The following is a 16,730-nucleotide window of genomic DNA, read 5'->3' on the forward strand; positions in this document are numbered from 1 at the left end:
GATTAACAGATTGATGTGATATGAAAGCTTAATAATCTAGATTTATAGCAAAGAAAACCAAGAAAGTTAGATAATTTAATTAGTATGCAAAATTTACTTTCAATATATTTATAGTCAAAATATTGTTTATAATGTAAACTAATCTCACGGTTCTCTATTATTATCGAAATTTGACACATCAATCAATTTATATAAATAGTTTCAAATTTACATCGTGGATTAAGTTAACAAGATAATTTTTGACTTGAAAATGTAATTTTAACAATTCTAGAACCAAAATAAATAAAGATGAATTATAAATAAAACCTTCTGTTTACTAAAGATGGAAGGAGAATTTTCTTTGAAGCCAAGATATGTCCAGAATAAAAATAAATCTTTCTATTTAGTAAAACTAACTGATTTTGCTCAAAAACTACTTGAAAAATGCGTTTTGAATGTAAATTCTATTATTTATGATTCTTATAAAATTATTTATTATGCTAGGAAAATGCTTTTCAACTAAAAATTGCTATCAAGACCAATGATAATCAAGGAGTAAGTTTCTTAATTAAATTATTATTCTATATTAATGTCTTACATTTGAATGCAATTAATTAATCTCTTCACACTCTTTATTACAGTGTTTATATGGTGAATATGATATATTAATTTATTATTTTTAACTGCAAAAAGGCTCTATATCATGTTTTTTAAATCTTAAATACCTCATTTTTTTTAATAGGTAAATTAATTTGATTTAAATCATGATTCAAATGATTTTTTTAAAAAATATTGAGTTTAATTAAATTTCTTTATTTCAACTAAAACTAATTATTAAAATTCACCACTTACAATTGATTTGTTATTACACAAATACCTATTGTAAATTATTTAAACTTATTTTATCAGTGTAAAGTGAAACTTATGACCTATCCTGAGCTTAAATATTAAATTATAACACTAACAAACATTACTCAAATATATAACTAGTATTTTTTTGAACATCTTGATTCACTTTCAAGATCAGCTATCTCTTTCCCTTCTCCATTATGAGCCTTATTTTACAAAAAAATTTATTATTTTAATAAATTGATTTTTATTTTTTTGGATAGATTATGACTATATAAAACCATAATATTATTTTTTTGGATAATTAACTTTTGTTTATTTACATTTTATTCACTTTTACAACCTTTTGATTAAAACCCAAAAGATATAAAATCTCGAAATATTTATAAATTATAATGACCTTATATTGACCACACTTACTATCTTTGGTAAACTGGCATTAGCATTCTTCAAAAATTTAGGCTTCAAAATCAGTAAACTTAAAGATGAACTTTGTGAAGGATTTTTCCTACAACAAAGGCTGACCATAGAAATATTTAAAGTGAACTACTTAATCTTTAATGACAGTAGTTTCCAAAGAACTTTCCTTATTTCTTCTTGCTTTTCGATTTTCTTATTTTTTATTTTTTAGATAAACATTTCACCTGTTAATCTTTAATATATTGAAAGGATATTTATAATTGAACATATATATAAAGGTTGTAAAAGTAAATAAAATATAATAAAAGTTTGCATAATCATCTACCACTTTCACCCAGCTTATCTTCAACAACCCTGGTGTCTTTTTCCACTTCCAACCAATGGCATCTATTTGCCCAATTGCCAGTTACCTTCTGTTCAATATGCCCAAAAGATTATTAATCCACCTCTTATCACAATATCACCTATTGCTTCTAGATCAATCCTTTCTCCCAGTTCTCTGCTTTTTTTTTCATTCTCAGATATATCCCTTCCCTTGTATCCATTTAACCATTCTCATTTCGGTTCAACTTTGTTTTGTGTATTATTATATTTGCCCACAGTAAGATTAAATTTAGAAATATCAGCTCGGATTAATTAAAGGGTTATGAGATATAGGTTATTAAAATATATTTAAAATAATTTTAAATAGAGTGTTATCATTTTTATTAAATAACCTGTCAAATCAGTTATGATCACTTTGATTATAAATAGATTAATAGAAATTTAAATAAATCAGCTGTTACAATGGTGATTTCAATGAGTTGGACCTAAATTAAGGTTTTTATAACTAAACCAAAAAAAGAGAAGATAATATCAGTTTCCAAATAAATATATATCAATATATAAAAAAATGAATAATTTACACAGCACTCAAAATTTGAGTCATTTTATGAAAACATTATTTTTCAAACCGTTTTTGATTTAAGTTTGATGTTTAATTACTAATACCAGGTGTCTTATATGTTCAATATTTTTTTTTGCAACACATTCAAGGATTTTATGATTAAAATTTACATCTTTAAAACATAATTTGAAGCTGATTTGTTTAATTATTTTGTCAATATTTTTCGAGGTTTTTAATCACATAAGGACCATTTTATTTTAATATGCTTGAATATTATCTTTTAGTGTGTTCTACATAACATTATTTTTACGAGTCTATTCATAATTACCTGATAGAAGGTCTCATGCATCAATATAAAATCTGAACTTGTGAAATACTCCCTGAACAAATACATTAGTGTAATGATGTACAGTGTTGAACTTTATCGATTTTATTTATGTGTTTTGATTTATTAGGGTTATATTTTTAATCTATTCTTGTACAAATTCTTTTTGTTGATTCCTATTGCTTTTGTAACGTAGTCAGGGAGTGCGTATATCAGCTTATAGTTTCGAAAACATGCTGGAATTAGTTTTTTTCTTTCCGTGAATCGATTAGTTCTGTGCTTTGGGGCGGGGTATGCTGTATAGAATATGAGAAGCGAACACGTGATATGTTAATATAAAAATGAGTCTAATTCTTATTTTAATAAAAATTTGGGCATTGTTCAGGAAAATTGCTATATGATGACCAACGTTAAATCTCATCACCCCCATACCCAATATATTAAACGTATTTTATATTATATCTAAATTTTTTACTCGCAATATTGCAGATAATAAAAGTGATCAACAAAAATGAATCTGGAACACCGAAGATTAAACTCAATGCTCAAGCACTGAACGTTCCTCATGACACTGGCAGCAATGGGGTTGATTTGAATTTTAATATTCAAGATTTGGTTAATACAAATGGGGGGGAAGGGTCATTCGAATGTGTCAAATACAAAAAAAGGTTCCTAAAACATTTTTATTGAATTCATAGTTTCCATCTTTGCTGGGCAGAGTTGCAGGGGGTTGAGCGTTGTTAGTATGAATTATTGAAATTATTAATAAATTTTTTTTTGGTTGTGCATCGTGCATCGTAAAAATTCTCATGGGAATCCACCCAATTATTTGAGACACTAGTATCCGCAAAATTGATGTGCCCACACCATCCACTCAGGGGTTTCTGGTACGCCTCTGATGGAATTACAATATTATATCTGGTTAGCTAATTTGGAATAAGAAGGACTAACACGGATCTTCCTATGGTGGTGATTTAGAATCAGCCATTTTTAAATTAAAAATATGATTAAACCGGGAATGAATTTTTAGCATGTGCAAGCGACAGTTCCGTCAGATAATTTTCTGTATATATATATATATTTTTTAATAAAAATTATAAAATCTAATAAGAATTATTTAAAAATTTCGCGTTTTTGGGATTTGCACTCTGAGGTTCTCAGTAAATGATTTAAAATGGAGCGTTTTAGAGCACCACAGGAGGATACCCTATTACTCCATATCATTGGGCTTTTTGATTTGATCTCACCCCCTTCTCATACTATCGACCCATCTAATAATCTCGTAATATAAACTAATTAACCCTGGTCCACATCGGACCTACCATAATAATTGAAGCCATGTTTTCCTTCATTCTTTTTTTTAAAACATAACTAAACTCGCTATCCGCAATTGGAGGGGTTTTAACTTGAACTGACAAGCTGACGTTTAAAAAAATGTTTGATTGGTTGATTTGACTCTTTATTTACTTTATTTTAATATATTTTCGCTAAAACTTAAGATTTTAAGCCAGGTTTTCCTTTTTTCGTTCGAAAATTTTTTTAAAATTCATCCACACAGATGTTTAGGATCTTTTAACTAGCGGGGAGCTAAAAATTCACCCGTTGCGGACCTATATATCTTAACTATAACAATAAAAGTAAATAGTAATGATAAACAAATTAAAAACCCTTTTTTTTGAATAATATCTATTTTATTTTATTTTTTTTTAAATTTTATTTTCCTCGTTGAATTAGATATTATTTATTATATATATATATGTTAATATTATAAATATTTGAGTTAAGGGCAACTAATTTTTTTGTTGTTCATTTAATTTTCGAGAAAAAATATTTAAAATTTACGCCTATCTAGCCTTCCGATTATAATGTAACATTGGGTAAAAGGGTATGGGGTAGGTTCGGACCTATATTTTTGTTTATCTATAAATATTGTAATTTTATCTAAATTATATAATTTATACCACTACGTTTTTTTAAAGGGATTTTAAAAAAATTAACTAAAATAAGAATGGATTCAAAAAAAAAATTTATTTCCGGGTTTTCCCCCGAGCATTTGAAAAAAAGAATGAAAAAATATCTTCGGACGAAATATGAAAAAGAATGGAAAGAGATTGAAAAAAATAATGTGAAAGAATGGAAAGAAATTAAAGAATAATAAGAAAGAAAATAATGGGTCCAATTGTTTTTCAACAATTTTAAAATAAATATAATTTTGGAATCTTACTTTAAAAGAATTATATTTTTTAAAACAACTTCCAATTTCCAGATGTCTTTTTTTTTTGGTTTCGGTTTAAGATTTCCTAATTATTTTTTTTTAGAAAATAGCTAAAACACAAAATACGCTTAATTTCGCAACGTCGCACCATTTTCGCGGTCTATTATGCCATATTTTTTTTCGGGAAATAGGGATATCGCGTATTTCATTTAATTTTAATATTTGTGAATTTTCGCCTGCGGAAATTTTAGAAATACTAATTGGGTTTAGGTCGGGCACTAATATCGACGAAAAACTATTCGTGATTATGGTGTATTCTCAAAGTAACCCGCACTCGAAAAGGGTTCTTGGATTTTTTTTACAGAGTGATTCTAGTTTTACAAGCTTCCGGTAATAAAAAAAAATCTTCAAAAAATTTTCTCTGAAGACTTTTTTGAAGATTTTTTTTTAAAACTAAGCGTATACTTAATTATTGCAAAGTCCGCTTATTTCTCTCTACAACATCCCCCCCCCCCTCCCTGATTTCCAACTCTTAGTTGTTTTAGAGTCGACGGCAAAAACGAAGGAATTTATCAGTTTCGGGCCGGTTTCGAGACACTATTCGTGATATGATTGATTCCCCCCCCCCCTTTTTCCAGTTTATTCATCTCGCCGCTAGAATCTCACTATCACCTAACATTCCCATATTATGCGAATACTTTATTTGGTCCTTTTCGAATTTGTGCTGACCCAAGAATCTTTCCCTCTCGGGCAACCATCTGATATAATGCCATTTTTACCAGTATGGTGTGATAGCTAAAAATCGGCTCATGGGCGCCAGCGGAGAATTAAAAGGTACCCGCTAAGCATTGGCGCGTTAATTTATTAATGATTTATTTAATAGCTTAAAATGGGAGGGGGGAATATAGTAATTATCCTCAAAACAATATTGTAAAAATATCGTTTGTTATCGATTATCCGCCATTTTTTTACGAACGCTATAATATCGTTTGGTATTGATTATACGCCATTTTTTTTAACTAGCCCCAAAATATCGTTTGGTATTGGATTAACTGCCATTTTTTTACGAATGCCAGAATATCGTTTGGATTATCCGCCATTTTTTTTACGAACGCCATAATTATTGGATTAACTGCCATTTTTTTACGAATGCCAGAATATCGTTTGGTATCGATTATCCGCCATTTTTTTACGAACGCCATAATATCGTTTGGTATTGAATGCCCGCCATTTTTTTTAACTAACCCCAAAATATCGTTTGGTACTGAATGCCCGCCATTTTTTTTACGAACCCCATAATATCGTTTAATATTGATTATACGCCATTTTTTTTAACTCACCCCAAAATATCGTTTGGTATTGAATGCCCGCCATTTTTTCTTACATTTGTAGGTTTTCTATTGTATAATTGAACCTCTTCGATATTACATTTTATTTTGAAAGTCATGCCTGTTTATTTACATTTTGTTTTTTTTAAAAAAAAACTTTCGCGTAAATAAATACACGAAGAAACAGATTAAAAAATTATTATTAAAAATAGAATAGAATGAAAAGAAAAAGAAAAGAAAATGATGAAATTAAAAAAATTGTAACATTTTGAAAAAAAAAAAATTAAAAGAAATTTTCAACCCCTCGGGAAGATAAAGCAAAAATTCATAATCAACGCCAACGAGGCAATCTACCAAACCACGAAAGAAAAAATGGCGATAGCCGAGGAAAAAAACAAACAAATCAGGTTTTTTTAAGAAAAAAATATGTTTACTTGTAAATAATAGTGAAGAAAGGGTCAGGTGATAACTTGACGATAAATAGCTTTAACTATTTCCATTATCGGTTATAACCTTCTCTCACACTTTTATTCCTTTTATTCCGAGGAGTTTATATTCCCTGAAATCTTGACCAACCGCTACTTTCTCTATCGCGGGTTTAGCGCCATTTCGGAGAACGGGTTTATTACTCTTTGTAAGATTACCCAATTAGAATTCTCCCTTTTTTCGACTTCGAGGCAACTTTTTGATTGGTTTAAAAATAATTCTCTTGTTTTTTTTATCTTCACAGGGTCAAAGAAATAAAAGTAGGAAAACATAATTTGCCCATGAACAGGAAAATGCTCAACAACATTAGAGCTTCCTCTATATCTCCTTCCATCGACAAAATGAAATGTAATTTTTTTAAAAATATATTAAATTTATTATCATATTAGCCAAATATTATTTTAAAAATTTGATTTTAATAATTATAGATGATCATTGGTATCCGCTCATTTCCGGTTCTCACGGAACAGGGCCTTAAAAAATAATTTAGAAATGGTTTCCCTGGAATATTTTAAGAGAACACCCAGAAAATTCTGTAAACGGTTTTAAGGAACACATTCCCGATAATTAATTGTCCCAATCTCACCCTACCCCCTCTCTTGTTTCTAGAAAATACGACACTTCCTTGGTTTATTATTATAAAGAAATTTAGAGTGAGAGCACTTCAATGATCGAATTCCCATGACACCTTTCCATTAAACCCCTATCCCCCTTTTATAGAAGGCCCACCCTTTTCTAGAAGGCCCAGATGGTTTTAAGTGGCGTAGTGTCGTCCACTAACAAACAAATATTGTTATCGAATTTTTTTTTTTTATAATTTTTTGTTTGTAAATATTTTTTTGAGGAGATCATAAATTTAAAAATTTCACCAGTTGAACAAATTTTGCCACATGCCAATTATATTACATTTACATTTTTTTTAAGAATTCTCTTATTGTAAAAAAAAATAATTTAGAAATAATGCAATAATTTAGTAAAATTGAAATATGATGTGTTTTTTTCTAGTGTTGTTAAAGTAACATTTTTGCTAAAATTAACTGTATAGTTACATTTTTACCAATGTAACTAGTTATGTTTCAAAAGTAACTTAAACAACACTATTTTTTTCCGCCAATAACTTTAAAATATTTTTTGCGCGCCTTATTTTTAAATTTAAATATCTGATTTTTACCGGAAATGTATTTGTATTATGTTTGGGAATACCCTATGAATTTTAGACATTTTTTTTCCGTGAACTTTTAAACTTATTAATATTCATATTTAAATTTTCCATATATTTTTTTTTAAATATAAATTATAAACTACACAAAGGTTTGTTAGCAAATTCGTGCAATTCATAATATAGGTATTCCATTTCCGGTAAAATCTAAATGCTTAAAAGAGCTCCCAAGTGGTAAAAATAACACATTGACACTAACATAAGTGTGACCTAATTGAGCGTTTTCGAAAAAAAAGCAAACCCTTTCCGTTTTTATCAATGTTCATAAAATTGCGATCAATTTGCGAGATGTAATCATTCTAAACGCGTTTGTCAGCGTTTCGCGTAACGAAACGCCAACGCATAATTTAGGTCGCCGCTATTAAATTTTTACATAAGGATCACTTCTTTTTTTTCATACCTTCCAAATCCTTCTACTTTTCCGTTTCGATCAAAAATTTTGGCAAAAAAATTGTTTAAAATAATTGAAGATAAACATAAAAAAAATTAAATATTCACAATAACGAATAAACTGTTAATAAAAGAGAAAGGCTTTAGGCAATAACTAGTCACTTATTTAAATTCTAAATTTGCATATTTATAACTTACGTCCAAATTTGATTATATTTTTTTTTAATATGCTAGTAAATTGCCACAAATACCGATCGAATAGACCGAGTAACGAATTTTTATAAAAGCTTTCCGGTGAATATTTTTAAAGCGATACCGGTTATTTAAATTTAAAAACCTCTGCTGTGGTCTTATATTCTCTAAGAGAGTAACGAGAAGTTTCTAAAATTTATCGGTTCTTGGAGCGGATCTTTTTAGCGAACCGAATTGAGACGGGTCCGATCGGACTGGACTTTTGCTGATTACTGATTGGTGCCTTTATACCTTTTTTTTGTGAACGAAATTTGGCATGGGCGACAATCCGAATTTAAATGCTAAATAAAATGTGGTATAATTAAATATTATCATTTTTAAGTTTAATATTGTCCTATTTATTATCACATCTCTGACCTGATTATTATAAGCTTCCGCTGTCAATTTCAACACATCTCTCCTCAGCGGTAATAGACCCACTCAGTCGTCCCGCTTTACCCCCACCAGCGTCAACGTCGATCAAAGTGGTAAAAAGATCCCACCGAATACCGCAAGTTTGCAGAAGATTGTAGCAATTCCTCCAAAACATCCCCCCAATGATATAGCGAGAATCAAGAGCACGGTAGTCTCGGCCAACATCGGGGGTTAAATAAATTATTATAATGTTCTATCTAACTTGCTCTCAAAAAAATGAATCGAACAAATATTAAGATATTTATATTCGATTCAAAAATGATGAATCAAATAATTTTGGATCGACTCCAAGAATGTATTTATGCTAGACATCGTCTTTTAGCCAGCTCTTTTGATTTAGAAGAAATCCTTCTAAGTTATATATATTTTTTTTAAAGTGTATGTTTTCTTTATTTCTTTGATATTATAGTAAATCTTTGAAAAATAGGTTTCTATTTTGACTCTAGATATATTCAGAAATATAAAAGGGGGGGGGGCAAGAATGCTAAAATTTAAGCACCGCATGAGCTACGTGTACCTTAGTGTACAAAATCACTCATATCCCACAGGTTCTGGACAAGCTAAACTATAGATTAATCAGTACAATCTTTTTTGAGCTTTATTTCAAAGGGGATATGAATAAAAAACACTATTAATGGAAATGAGAATCAGATTGTTAACGATTAATATTCAAATATTGATACATGTTTGTCAATCTTGATTTTTGAAGTTTTCAATAATAACTATATACTCATATCTTATCTAATGGTTATTATCTAAGCATTGTTAACATTTTCTAATCTTCCTTCAAAAACTTACAAAATATTACAATATTTGAACAATGGATGACATTATGAAATGTGTCATAAAAAAAAATAATATTCCATTATTCAAATAAAAATTAATATTTCCTCGTATTTCATCTCTTAATCATTTTTATTCTTCAAATTCGTATGTCGTATCTTACTGTTTATTACCGCGTTTAAATGCCACAGGATCGAGCGCGGATAAAATTTCTCCCGCCGAAGGTCTCAAGAGCGGGAAAGGTCATCAGAGTGAAGCCGAAAAACAACCCGCTAAAATTGCGAGTACCAATGACACACTTGTCAGCGGTAAAAGTGTGCTGGCCCCCAATAGCGGTATTAACGAGAAGCAAAGCGAAGACAACAGGCTTTTCAATAAGAACACCAACTTGTTCAGGCCGATCCCTTTCACATTCGACCCGTCCAATAAGCCCCAGTCCAAGAATCACCGTTTGCCACGCGATACTTTGACCCACAATTCGCCGATCCAGGAAAGCCTCCTTAAAGGTTTCAAGAGTTTGGAGAAGGTCGAGAAAGCTGTCCTAAGGGCCGAAGAAAAAATCGAAAAAGTGGCGCTCAAAACCGACAAAGGCCATGATCCGGATGGTAAAGAGGAGGATAAAATTGCTCCGGTGGACGGCGCGAAATACTCCCTGAAGTTTTTATAAAATTATTGATCCGAATATTAACACCAGTAATTGGTGGGGGGGGGGAATAAATATTTAAAAAAGGCGGAAAATTTTTTTTTTATCGGTGATTCAAACTTAATTTATCATTTTCTTTCCGCTTTCCTAAAGGGACATTATAATACACGCTTTAGCTCTCAAACCATGCAAACGCGCCGAAATTATTCTCAAAATCGAAAAAGGTATTGAATTTTTTTAAAAATAAAAACCTAAAAATCGATAACTTTTAAGCGTCCCAAGTCGCGCACAAAAAATAGAAACTGTTCCTAATCTACGAATAATTGATTCATTTCCTTTTCTTCTCAGAACACCCGGATATCAAGGCTCCTAGCAACGAAGTAACCGGAATCCTGAATTCCATAGCCGTTTTCAATAGCAAGGAAAACGCTTACGATTTGGCCAGGCACGCTTTCGCCGACCTCAAACTAGAGTGCCCTCTTTACACACCAGCCGAAATATTGTTCGTTAAGCGAAAAATTCCGCCCACCTCTAGTCCCAAGCCTCTGGACAATGGTAAAACTCCGCCCCACTTGAAGCAGTCTAAAGCGCTCAACGTTCAAAAAGGTATATAATAATATTTTTCTTTATCGGCATCATTTTTTTTCAAAATCATTAACCCAGGATTATAGAGATTACTGGCTCCTTTATATTTTTCTCAGAATTCGAAATTTTTTTAGAAAATTCTTAGGAATTCTCACAAATTTTAAAGTTGGAGTGGGGGGTGGGTTCAGGTTCCTAGAAAGTTTTAAAATGAGATTTCTCTCTTATCGGATTGGATGATCCCATCACGAGGTTACGGGTTTCAGCTGCTTTAACAAAAAAATTGCTTATTCCCTTGTCATGCGAATCCCGTAAAAAGTAGACTATTCTATCTTTATAAATTTTTTTCTATCATTCCATACACTTCCAGCCTATAATTTGTCCCTTAAAATCATAAACATTTTTGCGGAATAAACTCCCATTTCCATTCATTTAGGTCACGAAAAAACGTCGCATTCGACCGAGCCACCTTCCAAAAAGTCAAAAATCATGGAAAAAGTCGTGGAAATTGTGCCGATCCCCGATTACGCGTCTCTAGAAGGATGCCAAGATTTTCTAAAGTTAGTCATAACGAATAAAAATAATTGTCATTTTTTATTTTGGCCAAATATACTTTTTCAAGAAAAATGCCTACTAATTTTTTTTACAAAATTGAAGAGGTCTCTATAAATATTATAATTGCTCTAGGACTTTGTTAAATACGCTTTTTGGCCTAAGTATTCTATATTAAAGGTCTGCTATGGGCAGGTTTTAGCCAGAAAGCCCGCTCACTCGTTGGTTTTACCCGCTTGCCATCTATTTATCTATAAAATTTTTTTAAACCACCCGGCTAATGCTTAAAAATTATTTTAATGCCTGATGTGGCTTTTTATTTATTTATTTTTATTTAAACATATATAATATGCAATATTATGAAATAAAACTATAATTAAAGTCAGTTCTGCTCATTTCGTTTGGAAAATATTTGTGTTGTTATTCCCCATAACTTTAGCCAATTCTAACAAAGCTCAGCCAACCTAAAAAAGAGACTAAAACCTCTAAGTTGAACCCGAACTTAGATATTGGAACGAATTCTTTAGGATAAAAACTTGACAGATCCATTTTGGAATTAGTCAAAGTTAGGTGATGTAACAACACTATAAAATATTAAAAATTCACCGGCCCATGCCCGACCATTACTTAGATTTTTTAACCCGCCCGCCATCCGCCCAATATTGTAAAATTTAAAAAAGCCCGACCACGCCCGCTCGACTTGGGGGTGGGCCGGCTAACACCTTCTTATCGCATACCTCTACTGTATACTGTTTAAATATAATGAAAGATCCAGGAGTTAGATGCATGTAGGTGGATTCATGGATATACTTAAATTTTGAAGTCAGTGTAAATTTTTTTTGTTTGAATAATCTTACTATTTAGAAAAATTTAGTTTTGAGTTTTAGACGTAGTTTTAATATATTTTTCTATTTGAAAAATTATTTTATAAAATTTATATTTTAAAATCATTTTTAAATTATTCGCTATCGATGTAAATTTCAGCTTATAATTTCAAATCGAAATTTAAAAAAAAAATTGTCTCGCTTTAGAATTTCTAATCGGCAGAAAATCTCCATAATCTTTTATTATGGCATAGCCAAAAAATCTGCCAAAATGAATTGGTCAAAAATTAGGCATCGACTAATCCTCCATGAGCTTTATGTAAGTTAATCTTACGCTTGATTATTATTTATTTATATATTTACTACATATCGCTAACGGATGATTAGCCCAGCTCCTTTGCCTATGCCTAATATTTGACTCATTGGTTTTCGCAGAATTTCTGGCTGATCCTAATTAGGCTTAGCTGTTTTTTTTTCACCTAAGAACTCCTATAAGCCGTTTTGAAGGCATCTAACATTAGCAAATCATTATTCTTAACGAATGTCAATCTTTTTCGTTTAGTGGCACTTTTCCTGGTTCACATGGACAGCCGAGTTTTCTTCCATGTTCATGGGCATCGTCACTGTTCGGAACTATGAGTTTCATGTTATCGATCGCTTTCACCCAGCTTGTAATCACGTGTCTCACACTGATTCTAGGTGGACCGGACTCCCCCATCTTTCTTGTCATAGGCGGATGAATGGGCGTGGGCCCATGTGGACCAGCCCATATTTTGTTGTACTATTCATAGAGGATAATGGCGAAAATTTTTACTATAAGATGCCTTTCCTTACATCAAACTCTCATTGACTTTTACAACCTGCAGATGGTAACAATGATCCTAAATCTTATTCCAGATTACAGAGAACTTTTTTAACCTTCCCTTAGCTATATATTTAAAAAATAAACAAATACTCATAAGGCTAAATTTAGACCAAATAAAGCAAATTAGGTTCTTCGATATTCCAATTGATTTTATAGACGGAGGTGAACCAAACCATCGTCAGAATGAATAGACCAATAAAAATTACCACAAAAAAATATGTAATTTACTGACAATCTTTGGTCTTTTAAATGTTCCAAAAGATGGGAAAAATTGCAGATTTAACTAAACTTTGAACTACTTTACATAACCCTTTATTTTATATTACATTAAATTATTAGAAGTGTTTCGCGAAAATAATTGTACCTATTTCTAGATACAATTTTCAAAAACATATCCAAATCATCGATATTTTCGGATAGATTTTGTATCGATATCAATATCTAGATACATTTGGAAGTATCTTTTTTACAACTTTCAACATGTTACTTTATTTTATTTTATTTATCAATCCTCTCCTATATTTGCCATTTTAAAAAAAAATGAATGCGAATATATCCGTAGGCAGTACACGCCTGTAAGTAGTCACGATCAGCGACAGACCTATAAAACCGACTTCGATAAGGACTACACCGAATACCTGGCTTTGCACAAACGGCTCAAGCACGCTTTCAGCAAGTTCGAAGCCATGCACAAAAAGCTTCACACCTACGATCACGATAGCAAAGATTACAAGGTTTTTTTTTTACAAAATATCGAATTGATACATAAATCAGAAACTTGCTCGCCCGGGCCCTAACTGGCCCGGGTACACGAGCCGGGTCGGACCTAAATTTTTTTTAAAAAATCCGGGCTGGGCCGGATATTTAAACATCGGCTATTTGAAATCGCCAATATTAGCTATTATAAATCAAAAAGAAATATATTACATTTTAAAAAAATCCGGACCGGGCCCTGCAAATGGTACTTCTGCAGAGGTATCTGACATAAATAAAATATTGGGATGTCGGAAAATAAAATTCCTGATATTTTATCATGAGTTTTTCAATTATCCTTAATCAGCTTAAATAATAATTCCACCAATATTTTGCTACATATATTTTTTTTTTTTGCATTACCACATTCATTTTATAACTCTCATTTTTTTACGTATTATTTTTGTAAGAAAATCAATTTAATTTTTTTTGATTCTTTCCCCTGCCTCTATTAATTATGAAAATAAAAGCCCCACCCCACCCCATCCACTTACCCGTTTAGAATCGAATCGAAGAAAAATTAGGCCCCGAGTCCACTTTCTAATAATTTCTTGCGGTCTTTATGTCGTTTTGTAACGTATTTTAATTTTATTTGTATCGCGAATAATAATTTATTTTTCTAGACCTTCAATTTAAAAATAACTAGCCCACAATTTCATAGGGCAAAAAAAAATCTAAAAAGCTTTTATTAATAATCTCTTTAACCCCCCCCCCCCTCCCATACACCACACCACCTATCCACTATAATACTTCCAAATTGAAGGTTTTGTTCCCTTACAAACGTTTTTTAAATAATTTTTAATATTTTAAAAAAAAAACATGTTTTTTAAAAAAAAAATTTAATTTAAAAAAAAACATAAATGTTTTTTTAATTTTCGTTTACCATTACTACTTATAAATCGAGATCTTCTAAAATAAAAAACGTAACACATCATTGTTTATTAACGCTCGTGTAAGAAAGGGGAAAAAAACATAGAGAGAGCTAAGTTTTGGCGAGGAAATTCTCGCCCAATCATTTTAAAACTGTTGTCCCCTTCACTCAAATAATTTTTTATTTTAGAGAAAATGGCAGAAAGAAAGTACCGAGAATAGATTTTTTGTAGTAACGATTAGAGTGTTGCCCCCCCCCCCCCCTGGACCGCAATTCACCACTCAAGGGTGAATGCTTTAATTCTTCTATCCCCCATTCCTTTACATAGAAAAATGATTTAATCTTTTTATCGTTACTCTCGATTCATCCTTACCCCTCATCGGCTATTCCCAATTCTTTTCATGATTATCTCTTTTAGAATAATATGAAAAATATACCTTTATCCTAAATTTTATAGTTTTATAGCATAAAAAAAATTAAGTGAAGCCTTCCATCCTTTAATATGTTGATCTTTTTATATCTCGAAAAATATAGGAATACAAGAAAAAATTTCTAACGGAATATCATCAACTCGTCAATGAACCCGAGAGCAGAGAGGGGTACATCGCGAAACGGGCTCGATTCGATTATTTGCACAGCAAGTTGGCCCACATTAAAGGACTCGTTACGCGGTTCGACGGCCAAAGCCCTAAAAATGATTCGAAGAGATGCAACGGCGGAAATTGCGAAAACGCCAACAAAATTAGCAAAAATAATAGAAATCGCGAATTTTCGACGTCGCTCTTGGAGACCTTAAGCGAAAAAATGGCCAGCAAGACGGCCGGGAATAATAAAGGTAACACGCTTATAGAGGCCTCTTGATACATTCGATTATAACATTCGCTACGCTTATTCAAAGTTATCCAATTGCGTTATTTAAAAGGGGGAATCTATCCATATGGTATAGGGATTAACTTGGGCACATATATTTTTAAAGATACTTTTACCAATATATATATGCTAATTCACTCAGAATTTGATGATTGATAATTAATGGTGTTCGATAATTTTATTATACCTTTTTTATTTGTTTAAAATTTTAAAAGCATTTTTTTTTCGTTAAAAAAATAATATCAAAATAATTGCTCACCCCTTCATAAAAACGAGTATTTTTTTATATATAAGTAGTTTAAACTAAATTTATGCCATTCTTACCCTAATTTACTATATGATTCTTACCCAAATTAATTGCAATCCTTATCTAATTTGTATCATTCGCCACCTAATTGATATAGCTCTTTTACATAATTCCCGGGTTTAGTTGCACTAAATCGAGATTTCTTGCTAAAATGTTAGGTAATTTTTTATGAAAAATCCTACATATTTTTCGCAAATTCTTATTGCACTCACACATTCAAAAAAAATATTCTATTGACTTCACCTCCCCCATCCCCCACGCCATACCAAGAAAAAAAATGTTCCTAAAATTTTATCCCAAATATTTTCAATTTAAAATTAGTTACAATTTTTTTTGTTATAGCACAAATCGTAAAGTCTAACTATGACTAGCATTATTATCAAAATAGCTTTTTTTTCCAATATATTATTCTTATAGTATCCATATCCTATCTCTAAAAAAATAATGATTAAATAATATATTTTTATAAAGGTTTTAAATTTAAAAAAAAATGCAATTAATAATATTAAGGTTTTTATATTCATTATTGACTTCCTCAAAAAAAAACTAATTTATTTAAAATATTACTATATAAATTGTAATATCCTTTTTATATATATATAATTTCTTTCTTTATTATTTTGCTCGTTATAAAACGATTTTATTTATATTTTGATTTAAAATATTATACTACCACGAAATATACGACACTCATTATGAGATTGATTTCCTAAGATAATTATGTAACGCTTTGCAAAATCGGGATTATTATACTCGAGGCTCAGTTTAGTCTCTAAGACAGTTGTCGATAGATTTCGACCTATGAAATCTGGCAGCACCCAATTGAAACGATATTTAACACAAATCATATGGCCGGTTTGAGTGAGGTAAATAGGTATATGGTGTTGTTAATGTAACGAGTTACATCTTTAAAAGTT

The 16,730-nt window shown here is 30.8% G+C and overlaps 1 protein-coding gene across 2 annotated transcripts; it reads left to right on the forward strand.

The window, feature by feature from the left end:
• Positions 1-256: 256 nt before the first annotated feature.
• Positions 257-16,314, forward strand: LOC135922544 (uncharacterized). Of its 2 annotated transcripts, none has more exons than XM_065456935.1 (12): positions 257-436; positions 484-534; positions 2,949-3,127; positions 6,293-6,409; positions 6,733-6,836; positions 8,721-8,933; positions 9,738-10,203; positions 10,343-10,413; positions 10,538-10,795; positions 11,208-11,331; positions 13,575-13,746; positions 15,171-16,314. In XM_065456935.1, the coding sequence occupies exons 1-12, from the start codon at positions 323-325 to the stop codon at positions 15,495-15,497; spliced, it is 2,196 nt and encodes a 731-aa protein (XP_065313007.1). In that variant the 5' UTR covers positions 257-322; the 3' UTR covers positions 15,498-16,314. The 2 variants fall into 2 exon arrangements, with proteins under 2 accessions (XP_065313007.1, XP_065313014.1); XM_065456942.1 differs by having other exon boundaries at positions 349-436; positions 2,949-3,044; positions 15,171-16,311.
• Positions 16,315-16,730: the final 416 nt, after the last annotated feature.

This window comes from Gordionus sp. m RMFG-2023, chromosome 1 (assembly GCF_954871325.1).
Source record: "Gordionus sp. m RMFG-2023 chromosome 1, tfGorSpeb1-WG-v2, whole genome shotgun sequence".
NCBI lineage: Eukaryota > Metazoa > Nematomorpha > Gordioida > Chordodea > Parachordodidae > Gordionus > Gordionus sp. m RMFG-2023.

What these genes read in the sequence shown, in the direction of transcription:
- LOC135922544 (XM_065456935.1), top strand. Translation starts at nt 323, where the DNA reads ATGGAAGGAGAATTTTCTTTGAAGCCAAGATATGTCCAGAATAAAAAT. An exon ending in TTCCATCGACAAAATGAAAT is followed by an intron (nt 6,837 to 8,720) that starts GTAATTTTTTTA and finishes GATTATTATAAG; the next exon opens with CTTCCGCTGTCAATTTCAAC. An exon ending in ACGATAGCAAAGATTACAAG is followed by an intron (nt 13,747 to 15,170) that starts GTTTTTTTTTTA and finishes CGAAAAATATAG; the next exon opens with GAATACAAGAAAAAATTTCT.